At 37.1% G+C, this 21529-nt stretch overlaps 1 protein-coding gene across 1 annotated transcript in view; it reads right to left on the bottom strand.

The window, feature by feature from the left end:
* Window positions 1–330: 330 nt before the first annotated feature.
* GXYLT1 (glucoside xylosyltransferase 1) overlaps window positions 331–21529 on the bottom strand; it is a 60515-nt gene continuing 39316 nt past the window's right edge. Inside the window, exons 4-8 of the mRNA XM_067563956.1 lie at window positions 18799–18924; window positions 18015–18266; window positions 4023–4146; window positions 3465–3637; window positions 331–1760 (exon numbers count right to left, since the gene is read on the bottom strand). Coding sequence (XP_067420057.1) covers window positions 1599–1760; window positions 3465–3637; window positions 4023–4146; window positions 18015–18266; window positions 18799–18924 — 837 coding nt within the window. The 3' untranslated portion in view covers window positions 331–1598. The remainder of the gene's footprint in view (window positions 1761–3464; window positions 3638–4022; window positions 4147–18014; window positions 18267–18798; window positions 18925–21529) is intronic.

Genomic DNA, 21529 nt, shown 5'->3' with positions numbered 1-21529 from the left:
TAGAACTAACTGTAACTGAACAAGTAACTATATACACTAAAAACGATGAATAGACCATTAGGGAGACGAGAAAAAACTTGTGAAGGCAAGAGCGTTCCAAAACCATCACTGGCAGCAAGAAGGAACTGAGAGCGAGGGAGCCAGCAGCGCCTATATGTGGGCACGTGTGCGCCGCTGCAGGGGGCGCTAGAGATGACTTGTATGGGTACCACTAAGGGAAAACGTTTTCTGGCACCAGTGTATGTGGTGAACACACACACCTAAATTGGAAATGGACATGAGCAAGCACTCGTAGAACCACCATATAATTAGTTCATTCCAATTAGAACTATTATCTAAATTAAGCTCAATTGTTACTTAAAGCAGCATTTCATGCCATTAATATATATTTTACTACTATTAAAACCAATATTTTTCTTATTTTTAGTTTTTCAAAAAGAAATAATTTATATCCTGAAAACAATGGAACATGGGGCCTAATACTCATGTAAATCAGCATAGCTCTAAATGAAGTCAGTGGAACCATGCAGCTGAGGATCTGGCCCAAGATTTTTAAGCTTTGTTACTAAACACATGCAAAACTATGGGGGTGGGGATAGGGATAGGATATAACAGGTAATATTTCCTCATGATTAATACCTTAGTTCTCACAGCACACCTGTCCTATATACATTTTGGTGAATCATTAAGAGCACCACCACAGCTCTCTAATGTATCATGTAATCATTCTTAGTAATTAAATATAATAGAGGCAACATTCCATGATATCTTTTCTGTTTCCAGAAAGCTTAGTAAGTTGCAAAAAAGTCTCATTAAAATTGATAAAAATGTTTTAAAATAATCTCATTGTATATTTGTAAAAAATTCAGCTGAAGTATTTTGGCAAGATGGCTGAATAACCTCATAACAAACGCTGTGTATCACAACAAGATATCAGTAACTACAGACAGGGGAAACTAGTTCCTCTTACACTAGTTACTAATTGCTTTGAAAATCTTGCTTATAATGTGCAGTTAACATCTAAAATATGAAACATGATTGTCAAAACAATATTTTAACATGTAAGAGATGAACACATATAAAGGCACATACAGATTGTCAATGGTTACATCACATTTTTTGAAAGCAGAATAACTTCTGCCCTTGTAAACAACTTTGTTCTCACACCTTTAAAGTGAGGTTAGTGCTGACTCAATTATTGCTACATTCACAGTTTAGCAGAATCATAGATAATGTATGAGGTATGTTCTACTAATAGATCTATCTTCATTTCAGTTTTACTCATTTGAGTATGACAGACAACTGAATTATGCAGAATAAAAAACTGACTAGAACAGCCAGTAACTCCCATACTCACTAGAACAAGAATGAAACATACCAGTGATTAAAAGATCAAAAAATCTTTTTTGCAGGAAAGTGTTTGTATCTTCATACTATGAACAGTTTCTTCATTTTATCTACACTGGTAAATATTTACCTGGGCACACTAGGAATAGCTGATTCACGCAATATTATATTTCTTGCATGAATATCCTTCATACATTTTTTATATTCCATCTTTGTATGAATTCAACAGTTCTGTGAGTTTTTAGTAAGAATCAACTTCCCTTTGATCTTCTATCATAAATATCTCTTATGCTTTTTGTTAGCTGCTTTATGAACACACTGTATATTCTTCCACAGTATGTATGCATTGTCTTCTGCAGTTCCAGTTCTAGGGGCTGCAACAGGAAATTAACCAGGTCATCTCCAAAGGAATACTAAAAGGAAAAAAAGAGAAATGATATTACAGTCATGTGTAAGAACAGTATTTCTTTTTCAAAGAAGCAAGAGGGTTATGAAAAATACCTTTCATCATTATTGTGCAACACAAAAATAACTCCATAAATATGGTTAATTGATGTTTTAAGACCAGCTAAGATGTTCTAAGACTTTGTTCAGCTTGTTTTGAATGCAAAATAAAGAAGTAATCTCTCAAATATTGCTTAGACAAAATATAAAATCAACATACCAAGCCATGCAAGAAAATTAAAAACAAGCTTTAAAGATCTAACAGAATTCATGGGATGTTCACACAATCACATGCCTACTGCATCTCAGCTTTGGCCTGAAAAATGTATAATTATCCCAGTCTAAATGCACTTTTTAAAAAATTACAATTCTTCTTGAGTTACAGTGAATCAACAACACAATGGGTAATTTGTAGTACTAATAAAGACAGAACAATTTAATTACATTGAATGATGCTCAAGCATATATTGTGTTTAACATGGACCTAAAATAAAAATACAATCATTAATTCAGTTACAATATTTTTCCATGAAATATGAAACAAATTATTTGCAGAACCAACATTTCATAGTAGAATTTTACTAATCTTAAAACCATCAGATCAGCATTGTTTTATATACTTTTTGTGGAATATTCATAAACCAAATGGGATCATAAATAAAAAGGAAAGAAAAAATTTTCTTCTTTTTGACAATGCTCAAAGGAAACAAAGAATCTTATTTTTATGGGAACACATTTTCTTTCTGTGCAGTGTATTTTCAGACCCCCAAAAGTACTTTTCTTCATTTTTATATCTAGCTGACAACCTCCAATAAAGCACCATTAAAATATACTATTGATTTTTGAAGGTCATATACAAGATCGTCTGTTACATTAAAATGTGTATCAATGCTACCTTTTATAGCTCTTCAGTGAATATACTGATGTAGTGATAAATACTTTATTAGAAGCCTTATTTGCAGAAAAAAGAATCCATTATGCTTAGAAGAAAACCTTGCATGCATTTAAAGTGATAACCACATATTTATGTACCTAGTATATATAAAACAGATCACAATATGATACAAAAATACTTGTTTTCCAGCGGTCAAAGCTTTCCTACAATAAAATTTTAACAACTGTATAGTATTATCAACATTGAAAGGTCTTTGGGGCAGGGAATGTCTCCTACTCTACTTGTATAATGCTTAGAACAATGGAACCCCAATCTCTATTAGTTTGTAGGAACAATCCTAATACTAATAAATAATATTGGTTCTTACATATTTGTGTTTAACTGTAATGAGAATCAGCATAACGTTTTTAACAGATATACTGCAATTACAGAATATATCTTAGAGCTCTTAAGATGGCTCTCAATATATCTGATCATAATTCTTGGATAACCTAAAATGTTAGTTTCAAAATAGAATTAACAATTCAGTTTCTATTTTGTTGTAAGACCAAACTTGAAGTCCGGCTGAACGGTAAATGGTTTAAAAAGGTGGAATACTAGGTTAATTATCTGCAATTGATAACAGTGAGGTATTCTTATCATACAAGAAAAAGAACCAAAGTCCTAATCATGTAAAAACTTTAACGTATAAATTTTTATAAAATATCCTATTTTTGAATATGAATACATAGAAAATAATTCTACACAAGATATGGATGAATATAATATACACACTTACTTTTTTTATTGCTTCATATATAGCCCTAAAAGTTGGTTGTTTATCATCATGATAAACACCTCTGTTTCCATGTAGGATAAATATTCCTCCTTCTTCAGCTTCCTTACAATTGCTTCCATAAATGCAGTGATCAGGCCGGTAATTCCATTGGCAGGGAAAGACAAAAAGGCTCTCTGTTCAGAAAAACATACAGTACACAGTTCACAACAAAACTCTGCAGCAGAACAAAAATTATCAATAGTTTTTCTTGGTAAGAACATTTTGCAGAGATTGTGTTAATATATTTTTTATTATATTTGCAATAATTAGGTGGCATCAATACAAATTAGGTGGCATCAATACAAATAAAATCTACTTTGGACTAAATGGTCTCTTAAAAGCAACATAAAGAGCATTTTTTAAAAGCAATGAACAAAACACTATCCAGAACATATCCATTGAAAATTCTCTGTTGAAAAGGGCAATTTTTCTGGATTTAGAAACTAAATAAAAGATTAAATATTTTACAATCATAGTGTGAAACAATATCATATTTAAACATTGGAAAAGAAGACATACCTGGATTATGAAAAAATATTATGTTCAATAGATCTTGATCACCCCATGTTATGTTTAGTTTATATTTTTTAAGCAATGGCATGAGAATTTCTCCCCACTGTAGCCGAGCAGTTGTCATATCGTTCTATTTTTAAAAAATAAACAGAGAAAACATCAGAACTATGTCAAAAGAGAAATCAAAGAATCCCCATTAATCTGCTTCTCAATACTGGAATCCCTGAAATTGCATAGGATTTTCTTTTAAACAAGCTTTCATACTTCATGAAAATCAAGTAACATCCAAGTCCAATATGTCTTACGTTATGCCTTCTTTCTCTTTAAATATGATTAGGTTATTCATTTGCAACTAGGGATGTAAAAGGTTAATTGTTTAAACGGTAATCAGCTGTTTAAATGTTTTAAACAGCTGATTACCGTTTAAACTGGAGGGGGGGCCCAAGCCGCAGCTGGGCTCGGCTCAGCTCCCCGCAAGTGAGAGCGGCCCAGCTACTGCGGCAGGGGGAAGCCGCAGCTAGGCAGCTCTCACTTGGCAGTGAGGAGCCGAGCCCAGCACGGCTCCTCCCCCCGCGTTTACCCATTTAAATGTTCTATTTTTAGAACATTAAATGGATTTTTAATTAAACTAGTTTTTACATCCCTATTTGAAACTTTGTTTATTTCCACATCTCAATTACCATATAAAATAAAGTACTAGTTTTTCATTTGTGCCCACAAATTATTTCTCCTAGAAAGTGCCTTACACACACAATATCAAGAAACAAAAAGTACTTTGTTATGGATTAATGGAATCTAATACAAAATCTATTCTAATAGAAAATTCTGCGTAAGGCTGTGCAAAACATTTTAAATTGAACTTCAGATTTCCCCATCTCGCCTCAAAACCTATACCTCAAACAGTTTTTCTAGACTAATAAGAGAGAGTACTGAACTGGACTGAAACCCTGTTAGATATAAACAAAGCAGACATTGTTCAGAAACCAGGTTTTTAGCCACAAGTTGAAAAGCTGTCTAATTTTCTTTAACTGATTTCAAAGAAAAAGTCTTGATTAATTTTAAACTGGCTAAATTTCCCACACACAAACAGCTGTGAAAGATTATTTATAAAACAATTGTACAAATCTAAAAAATATAGGTTTTTCACCAAATAAATCTCAATAATAATTAACTTATAATTAACTCAATTATGGCACCTTAGCTTGATCTAGAAAAGTAACTGCACAAACTTTTCACCTAAGATTCAAATGACTTCAAAGAATTATTCTGACAAAGTTGGAGAGTGCGAGAAGATCTTAAAAACAGGAATCATGAAAGTGCTTCTACAGTTAAGGTTGAGTTGCATTTTGGTCTTAAAGCTGGCAGGGATTTGACAACTTGTTATGTGTGAAGAACAGTGTATTTTTCTCAAAATTAAATGCTGAGCACAGAACAAATAATGGAAGGCTAATTACAACATAAATAAATTTGGGACCATAGGTGATGGCCCCACATCAGATTTTATGACACTAGCATACAAGTCCCAATTGTCAGACCTCAAACTGGGTCCCAATTTTGTACCTCATTCTGGGACCTACAAATGACAAAGTTTAGACATCTGATTTGGTGTTCCATAATGTCATTTGTGCCTACAAATTGGAAAATTACTTTGCAGTAATTCAGCTTTTCTGAAGGTGTAATTTGACTAAAATCACTCTCTTGAATCTCAAACTTCCAGTGCAGTGCAAAGGGGAATTCTCATAGCTCAGAGGAGTTTGGCTGAGTAAATGGTGCTCAGACCAAGACTCTAGATGAGGTGGGGTACGGATAAGGCAGGGACTGCTCACTCAATACTTTCCACTGCGAGCAAGTGAATGGAGAGGGGTTGGAGAGAGATGGGGAAATGAATCAGGAGAAAATCCTTGATTATACACCAAGAACTGAATATAGATGGAGAGAGAGATATAGCTGAATTCCAACCAGTCAAACATAAATTTCAGCACAAGAATATTAATACCAAATCTGATACTGTGCATATGAATATATGAGCAAACGAATGGGTAGTGTCAAACACACACAATAATTAGCTACTGCACTACTTTCCAAATGTTTCTGTTTCAGCCACCCATTGGGGATGGATTAGTGAATGAATGTGTTGCCTTCTGTTCCCCTCACACTATGCCCTCATACAGTTGCCATAGTCTTTCCTTTTTCCTGCTCATTTACTCTGATTCTCCCTTTGGGTCAGTTCATTTTCCCTGTGTATTTTGCTTTCCTTTTTCTCTTCCCATTTTTTTCCAGTGCCCTCATTCATTTTGCTGATTTTTCCTTCCCCACTCACTCCCAGCACCTCTAATACTCCACCCTGTGGTCCTACTCATCAGACGGTTCTATGAGTATTCATATGGAGACATCCAAAGTGGAGGAAGCTATCCAGCTAGAGAGGTATGCAGTCATGCCACCAAGGGAGAAGGATATGGCTCTGTCATAGGGAGGACACTGGCTGTTGGTTACTTCTGGCAGCAGGCAGTGCTCCATCCCTACTTCCAACCCACCCACCGTAGTGATGAAGAACCATTATGCTGCTCCGGCAACAAGTGATGAACAATTACCCCCAAAGGTAGAGGAGGAGAAATCATGTACTCCCAAGGTTGGGAGGATCCCAGGCACCACTCCCAGGAGGAAATGTAGGATCGTGGTAGTTGGTGACTCTTCTGAAGGGGACGGAGGCACCCATCTGTTGGCCTGACATGGCATCCCGGGAGGCATGCTGCCTCCCAGGGGCACATATCCAAGACATTACGGAGAGACTGACAAGGATCATCAAGCCCTCTGACTACTACTCCATGCTACTCATCCATGTGGGCACTAACGATACTGCAAGATATGGCCATGAGCAGATCAGAAGTGACTACAGGGCTCTGGGAGTAAGGGTGAAGGAGTGGTTGTCTTCTCTTCAATCCTTCCAGTCAAGGGTAGGGGTCTAGGCAGAGACAGATGCATCCTGGAGGTGAATGCCTGGCTGTGAGGATGGTGTTACCAGGAGGGCTTTGGCTTCCTTGATCACAGGATGCTGTTCTGGGAAAAAGGACTGCTAAGCAGAGATGGGGTCCACCTATTGAGGAAGGGGACGAGCATATTTGGATACAGACTGGATAACATCATGAGGAGGGCTTAAACTAGGTTTTACAGGGGCAGGAGACAAAAGTCCACAGGTAAATCAAAAACATGGAGACCTGAGAGAAGGGTCAGAATCTGGGGGGGAGAAAGGCCATTATAGCAGGGATAAGAGAGAAACAAGAGAGAACATATGGGGGAAATCAAATCAGCATCTGAGAGATGTCCGTATACTAATGTGAGAAGCCTGGGGAATAAGCAGGAAGAACTAGAAATGCTAGTTAAAAAACATGACGATGACATAGTTGGCATCACAGAGACTTTGTGGGATAATACACATGACTGAAATATTCATACAGAAGGGTACAGCTTGCTCAGGAAAGACAAATGGGGAAAATGGAGGTAGTATTGCCTTATATATTAAAAATGTATATACTTGGACTGAGGTTGAGATGGAAATAGGAGACAGTTGTTGGAAGTGGCTGGGTAAGGATAAAAGGGGTAAAAAAACAAGGGTGATGTCATGTTAAGGGTCTACTACAGACCACCTAACCAGGAAGAAGAGGTAGATCTGGCTTCTTTTAAACAACTAATAAAATCATCCAAAGCACAGGACTTGGTGGTGATGAGGGACTTCATCTACCCAGACATCTGTTGGGAAAACAACACAGCAGGGCACAGATTATCCAACAAGTACTTGGAATGTACAGGAGACAGTTTTTTATTTCAGAAGGTGGAGAAAGCTACTATGGGAGAGGCTGTTCTAAATTTGATTTTGATAAATAAGGAGGAACTGGTTGAGAATTTCAAAGTGGAAGGCAGATTGGATTAAAGTGATCATGAAATAGTAGAGTTCATGATTTGAAGGAATGGCAAGAGGGAAAACAGCATAATAAAGATAATGGATTACAAGAAGGCAGACTTCAGCAAACTCAGGGAGTGGGTAGGTAAAATCCGATGGGAAGCAAGTCTAAGGGGAAAAACAGTTCAAGAGAGTTGGCAGGTTTTTTCAAAGAAACATTACTAAGGTCACAAGAGCAAACTATCCCACTATATAGCAAAGATAGGAAATATGCTCTTAAAATACCTATGGCTCTTAACCAAGAGAGCTTCAATGATCTGAAACTCAAAAAAAAAAAAAAAAGAGCTCTACAAAAAGTGGAAACTAGGTCAAATTACAATGAATGAATATAAACAAAGAATACAAGAATGTAGGGATAAAATTAGAAAGGCCAAGGCACAAAACAAGATTAAACTAGCTAGAAATAAACGGTAACAAGAAAACATTCTACAAATACATTAGGAGCAAGAGGAAAACCAAGGACAGGATAAGCCCATTAACTCAGTGAAGAGGGGAAAACAAAAACAGAAAATGTGGAAATGGCAGAAGTGCTAAATGACTTTTTCAGTTTTCATTGAAAAGGTTAGTAGTGACTGGACATCTAACACAGAAAAATAATTAAACAATCAATTTGCGAACACCTAGAAGATAATAAGATGATAAGGAACGGTCAGCATGGATTTGTCAAGAACAAATCATGTCAAACCAACCTGACAGCTTTCTTTGACAGGGTAACAAGCCTTCTGGATGGTAGATGTGTATATCTTGACTTTAGTAAGGATTTTGATACTGTCTTGCATGACCGTCTCATAAACAAAGTAGGGAAATACAACCTAGATGGAGCTACTATAAGGTGGGTGCATAACTGGTTAGATAACCATTCCCAGAGAGTAATCAGTGTTTCACAGTTAAGCTGGAAGGGCATATCAAGTGGGGTCCCGCAGGGATCAGTTTTGGGTCTAGTTCTGTTCAATATTTTCCATCAATGATTTAGACAATGGCATAGAGAGTACACTTATAAAGTTTGCAGACAATACCAAGCCGGGATGGGTTGCAAGTGATTTGGAGGATAGGATTAAAATTCAAACTGATTGGGACAAACTGAAGAAATGTTCTGAAATAAATAGGATGAAATTCAATAAAGACAAACGCAAAGTACTCCACTTAGGAAGGAACAATCAGTTGCACACATACAAAACAGGAAATGACTCCCTAGGAAAGAGTACTGAAGAAAGGGATCTGGGGTGAGGGGTGTCATTGTGGATCACAAGCTAAGTATGAGTCAACAGTGTAACACCGCTGCAAAAAAAAGTGACCCTCATTCTAGGATGTATTAGCAGGAGTGTTGAAAACAATACACAAGTAGTAATTCTTTCACTCTACTCCAAGCTGATTAGGCCTCAACTGGAGTTGTGTGTCAAGTTCTGGGCACCACATTTCAGGAAAGATGTGGACAAATTGGAGAAAGTCCAGAGAAGAGCAACAAAAATGATGAAAGGTCTAGAAAACATGACCTATGAGGGAAGATTGAAAAAATTGGGTTTGTTTAGTCTGTAGAAGAAAAGATGGGGGGGAGGGGAGGGAAGAGGAGACACGACACGACCATGATAATTTTCAAGTACATAAAAGGTTGTTACAAGGAGGAGGGAGAAAAACTGTTCTCCTTAATCTCTGAGGATAAAGACAAGAAGCAATGGGCTTAAATTTCAGCTAGGGTGGTTTAGATTGGACATTAGGAAAAACTTAACTGTCAGGGTAGTTAAGCACTGGAATAAATTCCATAGGGAGGCTGTGAAATCTCCATCATTGGAGATTTTTAAGAGCAGGTTAGAAAAACACCTGTCTGTGGTCTAGTTAATGCTTGGTCCTGCCATAAGTGCAGGGGACTGGACTAGATGACCTCACGAGGTCCCTTCCAATCCTACGATTCTATGACACAGAGGGTGAGAGGGCACTCATTGATGCCACTACCCAGATGAGCTGAAGGATGTGGAAGCAGAGAAAGCTGCTTGCCAGCGGAGTCTGCAGACCTGTACATCTAAGATGTAAATTAAGAACCACAATAGCAGCAAGAACAGAGGTGGTGACCTTCAAGAAGTAAATTGCATCTTTACAAGCAGCACATTTTCAATGAGCATAAGGAATCCTGTACCTTTCCCCAGACACACTGAGCCTCTTCTTTGGCCCAACATCCAATTTGGGAGATTCTGATTTACAGCCTTTTTGCCTGTAGTAGTGGGTTCCTGTTCTCTAAATATGATATTGACCATTCCTGCAAAACTTCAAGATCTTGTATCTTTCATTGTACTGGTAAATAGAGATCCCAATTCAGCAAACGAGCTCAGCTTCTAGGTGTAGGTCCACAAGGACAGAGAAATGGAAAGTTACCAAAACACACATGGGCAGGAAATAATAATATTCAGCCTAGAAAAGTAATTTGAAATATGCTTAATAGGAGGGAGAAACACAGAAAAGATTACACAAAAATATCTATGAATGATAGTGGATGATAAATTTAGAAGTGTGCTTGCAATTGTATATGGTAGCCCAAAAAAAAAAAAAAAATCAGTAAGATTTTGGGCTGTATATTCAGATGCACATGTCAAGAATCAGAGAAGATAAGATGTTCTTAGAATACTGTCCTCATTTTAGGATTATTGACATTTTAAAGATGTTGATTAACTGAAAGGAATTAAGAGATCACTGGAATAGGAATTAATGATTCCGTGGCTGAAATGACTGATTTATGAGAAAAGATTAAAAACTAAATATGTACATCTTTATTAAATAAAAATTTTAAAAAAACTTTATTGGACATGAAGCAAGAATTAAACCAGAGAAATCTTATGGCCTGTGTTATGCTAGAGCTCTGACTATATGATCACAACACTCCCTTCTTTCTTTAAAAAATAAAATAAAATAAATCTATGAATATATGATTGTTTACAACTATTTGAAGAGGGTAGATGCCAGAGCTGAGGAAAAATTGTTTAGTATGGTTCATGGGAGTATCATTAAGATTGGTGGGATGCAGTTAAGGAAAAGAAAATGTATACTAATTATCAAGTAAAACCTCCTATCAGTTAGATCTATTAGACTGAGTAACAGCCATGAAGAAAATGGAGAAAGCTCATTCACCTCAATCACATTAGCTACAATGTACTGACATCTGTGGAGATATGTCGAGGTTTAAATTTACGTTTGATTCTTAGAGAGACTTGAGAATGTTATTAAACTAACTCAAACTGCCCCAATGATAACTGTCGTGAGAAAGGCAAAAGAGAATGAAACAGGTTCTAAGAATAGCCCATAAATGTATGATATTGGACTTGGGGTAAGGTTGTCACCTTCCTAAATGCTGGTGATTGGACTCCTGAGGTCCCACCCCTTCCCTTGAGGCCCTGACCCTGCTCCACCTCTTTCACAAACCCTCCCCCCCATCGCTCGCTCCTCTCCCTCCCTCCCCTTGCTGGATCGTCTCAAGGATCCTGCCTGCAGGTAGGAGGTAACCTCCGCTGAACAGAGGCTGTTGCGGGTTGATGATCTGGCATCTTCTCCCGCCGCATGATAACCGGACTTTTAGGTCAGATGCCACATAGGGTTACCAGGTCCTGAAAACCAGACACCTGGCACCCCGAAATGGCGCCTGGACACAGAAGCCCAAAACCAGACTGTCTGGGTAAAACCTGGATAGGCCCTGGGGGAGAAGGGGAGCAAAAAACCCCAACCTCCTCCAACTTCCATTTAATTGGAGCGGCACTGGCAGCAGCAAAGTCTAGAACGTTTTCCTGATAAGAGAAGAATAAAGCAGATTATAGTGCACTGTTTCATTCAGAAATCTCTGGTAGCACTACTTCTATTAGACAGTGGTATTGCTTTTACCATTAGATATTAGAATTAGTGATGGTGTCAAAATGGTTGGGGGAAAGAATTACTAAGGACAAAGTGGAGAAGGTTGCTATCCATTCCCTCCTTCCTTTGACAAGGAATGGAGTTAAAGGGGAAAGGAAGAGAAGGAAACAAGAGAAAACCTTGGATGGAAAAAAATGGGGGAGAGGAGAAAAGGTTAACAGCAAGTTAAATGATCCAAGTCTCTAATCATTTGTTAGTTTTCTCTAAATCCTTCCAATTTATTTAATTTTTCTAGTACCGAGTTTTAAAGAAATGAACAGAATCTTCCAAGTACAGCTTCAGTATAGACTTATCTTCCTTGTTTTTGCCAGGATAAGTCTGTGTATTCAAAAAAATGAAACTCTTTGCAATACTGCATTGCAAATTCATCTAATGTTCCATTCACTGTCGCATTCTGGTTTTTTTCCTCAACCATAACTGCTTGCATTTTTCCAAACCACATCACTATTTTCCGTCCATATTTCTAATCTCTTTAGGTAATTTTGTCTTATTCGCCATCTTCAGTGGTGTTTGCTGCATCCCCGAATTTAGTATCACCCACCAGTTTCTTTAATATTCTAGGTTTGCCCCACATTTTCTGATAATTGTCTAAAAACAGAACTAATGGCAGTCACTAGACACATTTCCACAAATTCAGTATCTTGTTTAAGGTTTGTAATCCATGGGACACTGCTCACTGGTATTTTGAAAAGTTACATACTATTTAACGTAGTTGAATTCTGTTAAATATTGGAAGTGAGTGTGTGTGATACGAAGTCAAAATAAATTAAGCAACATACATGTTTCACAGATTACATTACACACATATTTGCACGGTCAAACAATGTAGTACAAAAGGCTTTAAAAACCCATTTAAACTAATACAGTTACATTGTTATTTGTTTGTATTATTCCAGAGCCTAGGGTCCTATTATGCTAGGTATCATACAAACCCATATCAATTTACTAAACTTTATCAGAAAAATATTAACTTTTATTACAGCAGTTCCTGCGTTTACAATGAAGATGCACAAAAGCCAGGACAGTCTAAATTACAATTCCCACTGCAAGACAGCTAAGTTACATGTGCTCATATATGTGAGGTTTTCACGACCTTTAAAAAAAGTTCTCTGTGTAGCAGAGAACAATCTGGGCAGAAAAGCATTTTAGTCTGAAGATGGAAGGCAGACATACAAATCAGAATACAGGATTATTTCCTCAATGGACACTCCACATACTGCCTCCCCAATCAAGAGCTTCCTCAAGAACTATACAATACACAATTGCAGACCACAACTGTGTGTCAAATAAGAACAGTAACAATCACACTCATGGGATGGAGCCTTTAGCTTCTGGAAAGTCAATCAGGGCTGCGTAAGTGTCCTCTAACAGGATGATGGGTTTTCGGGCCCATACAGAGACCCCAGTATGCAAGTTATGGCCATTGGGCCCTTTAAAACTGGAAGCTGTTAGTTTCAGGACACATTTGTTCCTAGTCATGGAACCTACAGAAAAACACGCATAAAGCTTTCTGCCTCTTAGGCAAGGCAACAAACAAGAGAGATTAAGATAAATTAAAGGGCTCTCTGCACCCGTCAGGTGAAGTCTGAGAGGGGGAACACCTACAGGGAGCAGGTGGGGAAGGAGCCTCAGCTTGGACTACGAATCTGTGGCAGGAGGGCTGAACAGTGGCTAGAAAAGGATACTAAAGGATACTGAATATTTGATTCCCAAATTATTGTATAAGTGCAGTCCCCACTCAACCCAGTTCGTTGGCCTGAAAAGAAAATGAGAGGTCATCCTCCCACTCAAATGCACAGAATAAGAAAGCTGATAGTACCTAAACAGCCACTAAGGCTTCAGGCTGAGGAAGACGACTTGGACTTACGTCAAGGAAGACTGAAATCACACAACTCCTAAAAACTGAAAAAGAGGTTCATGCTTGAAGTAACATTTCCATAAGGAAGAGAGATTAGAAGCATCTTTCCTGGTAAACTGGCTCAGAAATATTGTGTACCAAATGAGAAGTCCCCTCTGAAGGGATGGGCTATCACATGGAGCTTAGAAGATACAGCCCAACCACCACACTTGTCATGTCCAAATCCATTTGCAAAGATCACCTTCCTTCATACTATGCTGAATATGGCAGGAATTAAAATGGAGAAAGCAGAGGGAATTGCTCATAATAGGCAATTCCTGGATGGTGAATGGTCTGCCTTTCACAGTAACCAAGGAACCCAGAATCTGCATATAAATGAGTTAAGCCCTTTTTGATGAAATAAGTGAAACATACATACTTGCAATTATATAAAGAATTACCTATGAACTGAGCTCTAGTACTTCAACGAGAGTTGGCAGAAACTTGAAATTTAGCAGAAACATTTTTCCTAGGCAAACACCTAGGTTAAAATTTCCAAAAGCACCTAAAGTGCCTAAGTCAGTTTTGAAAATGGAACTTAGGTGCCCTAGTGACTTTGGTTCTTTTGAAAATTTTAACTCTAACACCTCAGGCACAGATGTGCTTTTTAGTGGTTGGGGGAAATATGGCTGTGATATGGCTGAATTCTGACTATTAAAAATTAACTTCATGTATATGATTGCTTTTTGTTTTTATGGGAAACAAATGTGCCAGTGTACCATCAATACTGTAGGTTGATACTTAAGCAAAACTGCAGAGAAAATTTGCCATGAACAGATACTCTGAATATATTAAGCACACTGGTGCTTAAGAAAGTTGAGTGGAATTCCATTTTTAGTAGGTGTGGATGTGATACTATCTGTGACTCCACACATTGAAAGAGGCAGGGCTGCAAAGAAGTGCTACCTTATTCCATACAGTGTGGTGAGTGATTACTTAAATTTTGCTAGTACTTAAAGCTCTAACCAGAATTAGGCACCATTGTGCTAAGAATTGTATGAACAAAAGATGACCCTTCCCCAAAGAGTTTACAATATAAAAATACTTGACAAGACAGACACACTTATAGCAAAAATACATCAGCAGTTTGTCAAAAGTATAGAATAGGTAAAGTACAATTCCATTCCACCATTTTCCCTCCCTCACATAATGCCAGCACCCTTTTACACCTTCTTTCTCTCCAGCTATCACAGTTAACCTTCTATGAAAAAGTGCATACAGATGAGGCAAGATCTCTTGCCCCACTCACTACATATACTGTACAAAAAAAGTTTCTTTTCTATTTTTCTTTTAAAATTCTGGCAAAGTCCATAATAAAAAAAATACATTAAAATAATATTAAGATTTCACAATCAGGTACTTAAAAGTCAGAAAGAGAAAGATTTAGTGTTGCCCATTCAACCTTTAGTCTGCCCTCTTATGCATATGCCCTACCACAGTTTCCAATTACATGGTCACATACTATTTTTTTCTTCAGAACCTCTTCCTTTTCAGTGCAGGGTTTGGATGGTATGCAGTGCATGAGGCATGGGACCACACAATGAATGATGAAGATAAAAAGTAAATAGTGAACAGTTGTCTCATTCAGCGAGTTCCAGCCACTGTTTGCACCAAATTAGTTGGAATATTGCAGAAAAAATGAGATAATTGAAAACTATTGTAATGCACACAAAAAGGAACAAAGGCAAAATTGGGAGTGTAACCTTAACTTTATCATAACCTGACTAATGCTTCTCTATGCAACCTTAACTTTCTTTTAATGCAATTTATTGTACTGACTATATGGACACAGTACAACTTAGCTAAACCTCAAAATGTTATTGTGTCCCCCAAGGTTTACTCATTACAATCCCCCCCTTCCCCGTTACCATAACTTATTCCCCCATGACATTTAGATGTGTACAATTATACTGCATATAGATAGCTATACTTCAGGACTCTGAAGCCTCACAGTATCAGAATTTCCACTGATGATTTGGATAAATTTGCTTTGACCATTTACTTGGCTAATACCAGCTAAACAGAATTGGCCTCCTTAAACTCTCCTCCATCTTTTTCCATCTCAGGGAGTCTTCCCTCTTCATTACGGTTACCGTCCAACTGCTACATATCCTTCCCTGGCCTCTCACATTCCATCTGCCAGTTTTACAGACACACTCTCTCCATTTAATAGAAGACATATACCCACTTTCTTTCTTGTCGATTAAGCAATAGTTAGGTATTTTAAAGGGAGATGTGACAATGGCCCACAGAAAATATGCAAACCAAATGTCTAGACTGAAGTTTAAAAGGATACCTGAATGGTTGAAATCTAATAAAACAAATTGATTAACTTTTTGGTAACTACTGAAGAAAAGGTCAGAGTTTCAATTTGGGATTTTTCAGGCATTTAGCTGTCCTTCATGGACAAGGATACAAAATTTCAATGCTCAATAAATGTACACATAAATGAATCATCTATATTAAGTTAGATGCTCAAGTCAATGAGAGTTTTGCCTGAATAAGGACTTCAAGATTTGGCTTTCTGTTCTTACTTAATAAGGAGAATACTGAAAACAGAATATGTTTTCATTTGTAGCACTTGACATAGGGTTTTTAATCTGACAGCTTCAAAGCACTTTATAAGGGTGCTTAAAAATTTTTTCTACATGTGATAATTGTCAGACAGAATTGGTAATTTAGGTATAGAAAGGCTAAGCCAGTGTTTCTCAAGCAGGGGTACAAAGAGATCTTCCAGGGGGTACATCAACTTATCTAGATGTGTGCCTACTTTTACAACAGCCTACATAAAAAGCACTAGCAAAGTCAACACAAACTAAAATTTCATACAGACAATGACTTGTTTATACTGCTCTATATACTATGCCGTCAATATAAGTACAATTTTTTTTCTAATTGATTTTATTATATGGTAAAAATAAGAAATTATGTAATTCTTCAGTAACAGTATGCTGTGACACTTTTGTATTTTTATGTCTGATTTTGTAAACAAGTAGTTTTTAAGTGAGGTGAAACTTGGGTGTATGCAAGACACATCAGACTCCTGAAAGGGGAACAGTAGTCTGAAAAGGTTGAGAACCACTGGGCTAAGTGACTTGCCCATAGTAACACTGCACTTTTATGGCAGAATCAAAAACAATTAGATCTCCTGACACCTAGTCCCATGCTCCAATTCCCTAGGCAACAAAAAAAAACCCTGAAAAATGTTTTTAAAAAAATGTAAATCACAGCCACTTACACAACTCTTCAGTAACTTAGGGCTAACAGAACAGACTCCCCACCCCCACCCTCTTTCTTTATAAAAAAAAAAAAAAAAGTGAAACAAAATTCTGGGACAAAAAATGTCCACCAGAAATGAACGTTTGGGCTGAAGTTATAATTTATTATAAACTATTGTTTTCAGTAGAAGTGCCTTCCCTCCAGCTGTGACTACATATGGCACCACTTTTGTAATACTGTTTTTCAAGCATATAGCATTTTTTATTTGAAAGTTTTCCTATGTATACTTTCAGCAGTTGTATACTTTGCTCTAGTAAGAATTTTAATTTCTGTAGTGGTACAACTGGTTACAATATAAAAGCAAAGTTAAAAAGAGAAGTAAGTCATTTTAATGATTTAGATGTTGATGAAACAACTCAATCATCATTACTTAATTTAACTGAGTGATCTTTTGAAAGTAAAGATTAAAATAAAGAAATAATGTAGCATGTGTCATTAGAGGAGTCACAATGCCTTAGTAAGTAATCTAGTAGCACCATCTCCTGGTCATATTACCATTCACACATGCTCGAAAGCTCTAAACATTTTACTTGCTGCTAATTTTCCCATAAACAACAAACACTGCACAAATCAAATGTCATTTTCTCAAAGAGATACAAGTATATTGTGAAATGAAGGTAAATTAAAATATCTGCTGGCAAATATAACTTGCTGCAAAAGACTGAGAATTACTAACAAACAAAAATGTTTGCTTGTTAGTAATTCTCAGTCTTTTGCAGCCAGAGTTTAGGAAACTGAGTAAACAAGCTTTTAGTAAAAGTCACAAATTCAGTTTTTTTAAAAACATCCTGCAACTAAGTATGAACCAGTTAGCTTCTTATTTAAATAAAACTTATTTTTATGCAATATTCTGATCCCAGAAGAGAAAAATGTACTGGAACAGCACTGTTTTTCAAAATTGATGTTCATTATTTGAAACCATTTGAAAGAAAAAGGGTAAATGCTAACAAATCAAGCAAAGCAGCACACATACCTTGAAATACTTTCTTCTTATACGTGTCATATTCATTAGCATTACTCCAGAATTTATTCCAGTTATTCCATAATATGGGTGTCTAGCAAAGCGATTATACCATCCAATACGAGGTTCCTCATGTTCTGGTGCCATTGCAGCAATTTGTGTGGAATTAAATTTTTTCAGAAAAGACCAAATATCATCAACAGGTCTCAAAAACAGGATGTCAGTATCAACATACAGCAGCGAATCCACATCTTTGAGGATTAACTGTGAAGGAGAGAAGTTAAAACCAAACTGTAGGTGATCCATTAACTAATTGTTTTGCTTTTTTTAAACTTTACTTTACTCCCTTTTTTGTCAAAGTATTTGGAAAACATGCACTCCCACTCACCCCTTGTGCCCTTACAGAGCAATTTAATGTATATATTTTCATGAGCCAATGAAATCACCTCAGACAGTTTACAAATGTACAAATTCTTTTATTATCCATAATAAGAACAGAAAGAAATAGAGCCCTGATATAGAATAATTTAAGACATTGGTGTATTGGTGTACAAAGCAGCTGAAATGGAAGGGTTTTTTTTTTTTTCTTGTTTTTTTTTTTTTTTTTTTAAGTAAGTATATTGCTGTTAAGGGGGGGGAAATGGGATTGAGTGTTTTTGTAAAATGTGATGAAAAATATTTTTTAGTGGAAACAGTTCCCTGCAAAATTTGAGCCAAAATTTAGGTAAATTCAAAAACAAATCTTGATGAATTCATAACAAACATGAATACATTATTATGAAATAAGCTAACTTACTGGCAAGAATAGTCTTTGTGAAGCACAGGGTTTAAACAGTTTCTTCCATTCTGCTGCGCTCTCAGTCGGAAATGTTATTGGGTATATGGTATAATTAAATTTTCCTTGATATGGCAAGCCATTGAGCTAGATAAAGAAAGGATACAAAACTGTTTAAGCTTAATTTTATCAGAGAATAATTTATATCATAGGAAGAACTGACCATTTAGACTGATAATTTTACTGAAGACATGTAGAAATCTGTATTGATTTAATTAACTGATTTTATTAATCTTCCCCCCTCCCCCCAAACTGGAAAGATTTATTTTAACTACAAAAATCCACTAGAATATTGTCCAAGTATGCTTAATGTCAAGCAAAAAGTGACTCACGAAAGGTCTTTAAAATTGAACAAATCAAAGATGGGATGCAAAAATGAAGGAGACAGTAAATACATTAAGCAAAATGCTGATTCTGTAGGGGAACCACTAAAAGAAAAAACAAAACTGAAAAAACAAAAACAAAAAAATATAGTCACTTTGAACAATCCTAGGTAATTTAAAGTAGCCATTTTTCAGTGTAAACATAACCAAACCAACCATAACTGCATCAATGAACCCAATTCCTGCCTCAGATTGTCGATCTAGTCATAATTTTCTATTTAGTAGCTGGAGTTTGCCAAGAAGACATAACCCATTTGATCATTTTCACCACTACTGTCATTCCAATCCGCAAAGATATTGCTGACAGCTGGTGGGAGTGCCTGGACAGAAGGATTTTCTCCTGAAGACAAACCATTCCTTGGCTGGTTTTGAAAGAAGCTCCCAGCTGGATGATGATGTGAGCAGGAAACTGGCTTTGATTTAAAATGAACTCATGTTGGCAGAACATGGTCACTTCAGTTTATACAAAGAAGAAGAGGTTGTGCAGTAACTGGAGTTCTTCGAGATGTGTCCCCCTATGGGTGCCCCACTTAAGGTGCACATAACTATGATTGAGGATTTATAATAGCTGTGCCCATTGGGACTGTGCATGTGCTCAAGACACCCCCATGCCCTGTACCAAGGATACACAGCACTGCACATGTAAACTTCTCTACCCAAAGTCTCATGAGACGAAACTCAAAACAGAGTAGAAGGAAGTTAGGCAACGGAGCGCACCCATGGGTGGACACATCTTGAAGAACTCCAGTTACTGCACAAGGTGCGTAATCTCTTCTTTTTTAAGTAGCGTTGCTATGAGTGCTCCACTTCAGGCGACTTCCAAGCAGTATCCCTGCAAGGAGGAGGGAGCTTCAGAATCAGATCCAAACACTGAAGACAGAATGGCATTTTCATCTGCAACATCTGATCTGGAAGCGTGAACCAAGGTATAGGTCTGAAGAAAATATGTATTGAGGTCCACGATGCAGCTTTGCAAATTTCAACAACTGGAAACATTTTTCAGTAATACCATAGAAGTAGATTGGGACACTGTAGAATGGGGTAGTAGAAGGAGTTTGAATGCTGGCATCCTCATAACAAGAGATAATACACCCAGAGATCCATCTTGAGAGTCTTTGAGTGGAGACTGTGTATCCTTTCGATCTGTCTTCAAATAAAAAAGTTTGGGAGACTTTCTAAATGATTTGGTTTCTGTCCACATAGAAGGACAGTGCTGACATCCAAGGTATGCAGTGCAACCTCCTCCCTGTTCTGGTGGGTCTTTAGGGAGGGGAAAAAAACAGAAAATGAATAGCCAGATTAATATGAAATTCAGAAGATACTTTAGATAGAAATATAGCGTGTGGTCGAAATTAACTTTTCCCTGAAAAATACTGTAAAGGAAGGATCTGCCATTAAAGCCCCCATTTATCTGACACTCTGGGCAGAGACAGTGGCCACCAAGAAAGCCATCTTCACAGACAGGTGAAGTAAGAACAACTAATCAGTGATTCAAAAATAGGACTCATAAGGTAGTTAAATCTTAGATTTAAATCTAAGACAAGTGAGCTGTTGAATTTGTGGAAAAAGATTCATCAAGCCCTTTATGAATCTTGCTGTCATGGGGTGAGTAAACATTCAGAATCCCTCCACTTGTGAATAAAAGGTTGTGAAAGATGCCAAGTGAACCCTGATGGAACTTACGGAAAGACCTGACTTTTTTAATTCCAAAAGATAAATCAAGATTAGCAGAGAGGGAGAGGGAAAAGGGGAAAATTGTTGCCAAACACACTGATGGTGAATTCTCTTCCATTTTGAAGGTAAACATTTAGCGTATAGTTTTCTGGTTAACACCCTGTTTGGTATAAGTACATATGAAGTTTCTATCCCTGAGACCAATCGAGGAGCCAAACTCAGAGCAAAGAATTCCCTAGTTAGGATGAAAAGCTCAACCAAAATCCTGAGAGAGCAGATGGGGAACAGATGAAGTCTTAACACTGGACAGGAAACAAGGCAGATCAGGTAAAGCAAGGGTTCTCAAACCGGGGATCGTGACCCCTCAGGAGGTTGCGAGGTTATTATAGGGATGTCGCAAGCTGTCAGCCCCTGCAACTGCCGGTAAAGAATGGCATAGAGGTCATCACTTTTTGGTTGGGGGGGCTCATTACAGCTTGAAATAATTTCAAAGGGGGTCCCAACAAAAAAAGTTTGAGAACCCCCAAGGTAAAGGTACCAGACTTATTTCAGCCAGTTTAGTACAACTGAAATGACTCTGGCTCTGTCTTGTTTGCTCTTCTTTAACACTCTCAAGATTAATGGTGTCAGAGGTT

Source organism: Emydura macquarii, unplaced genomic scaffold (genome assembly GCF_026122565.2).
Source record: "Emydura macquarii macquarii isolate MOO-44397 ecotype Brisbane River unplaced genomic scaffold, CSIRO-AGI_Emac_v2 contig_2636, whole genome shotgun sequence".
In the NCBI taxonomy this organism is placed as follows: domain Eukaryota; kingdom Metazoa; phylum Chordata; order Testudines; family Chelidae; genus Emydura; species Emydura macquarii.
This window is presented reverse-complemented; position numbering and strand designations above follow the sequence as displayed.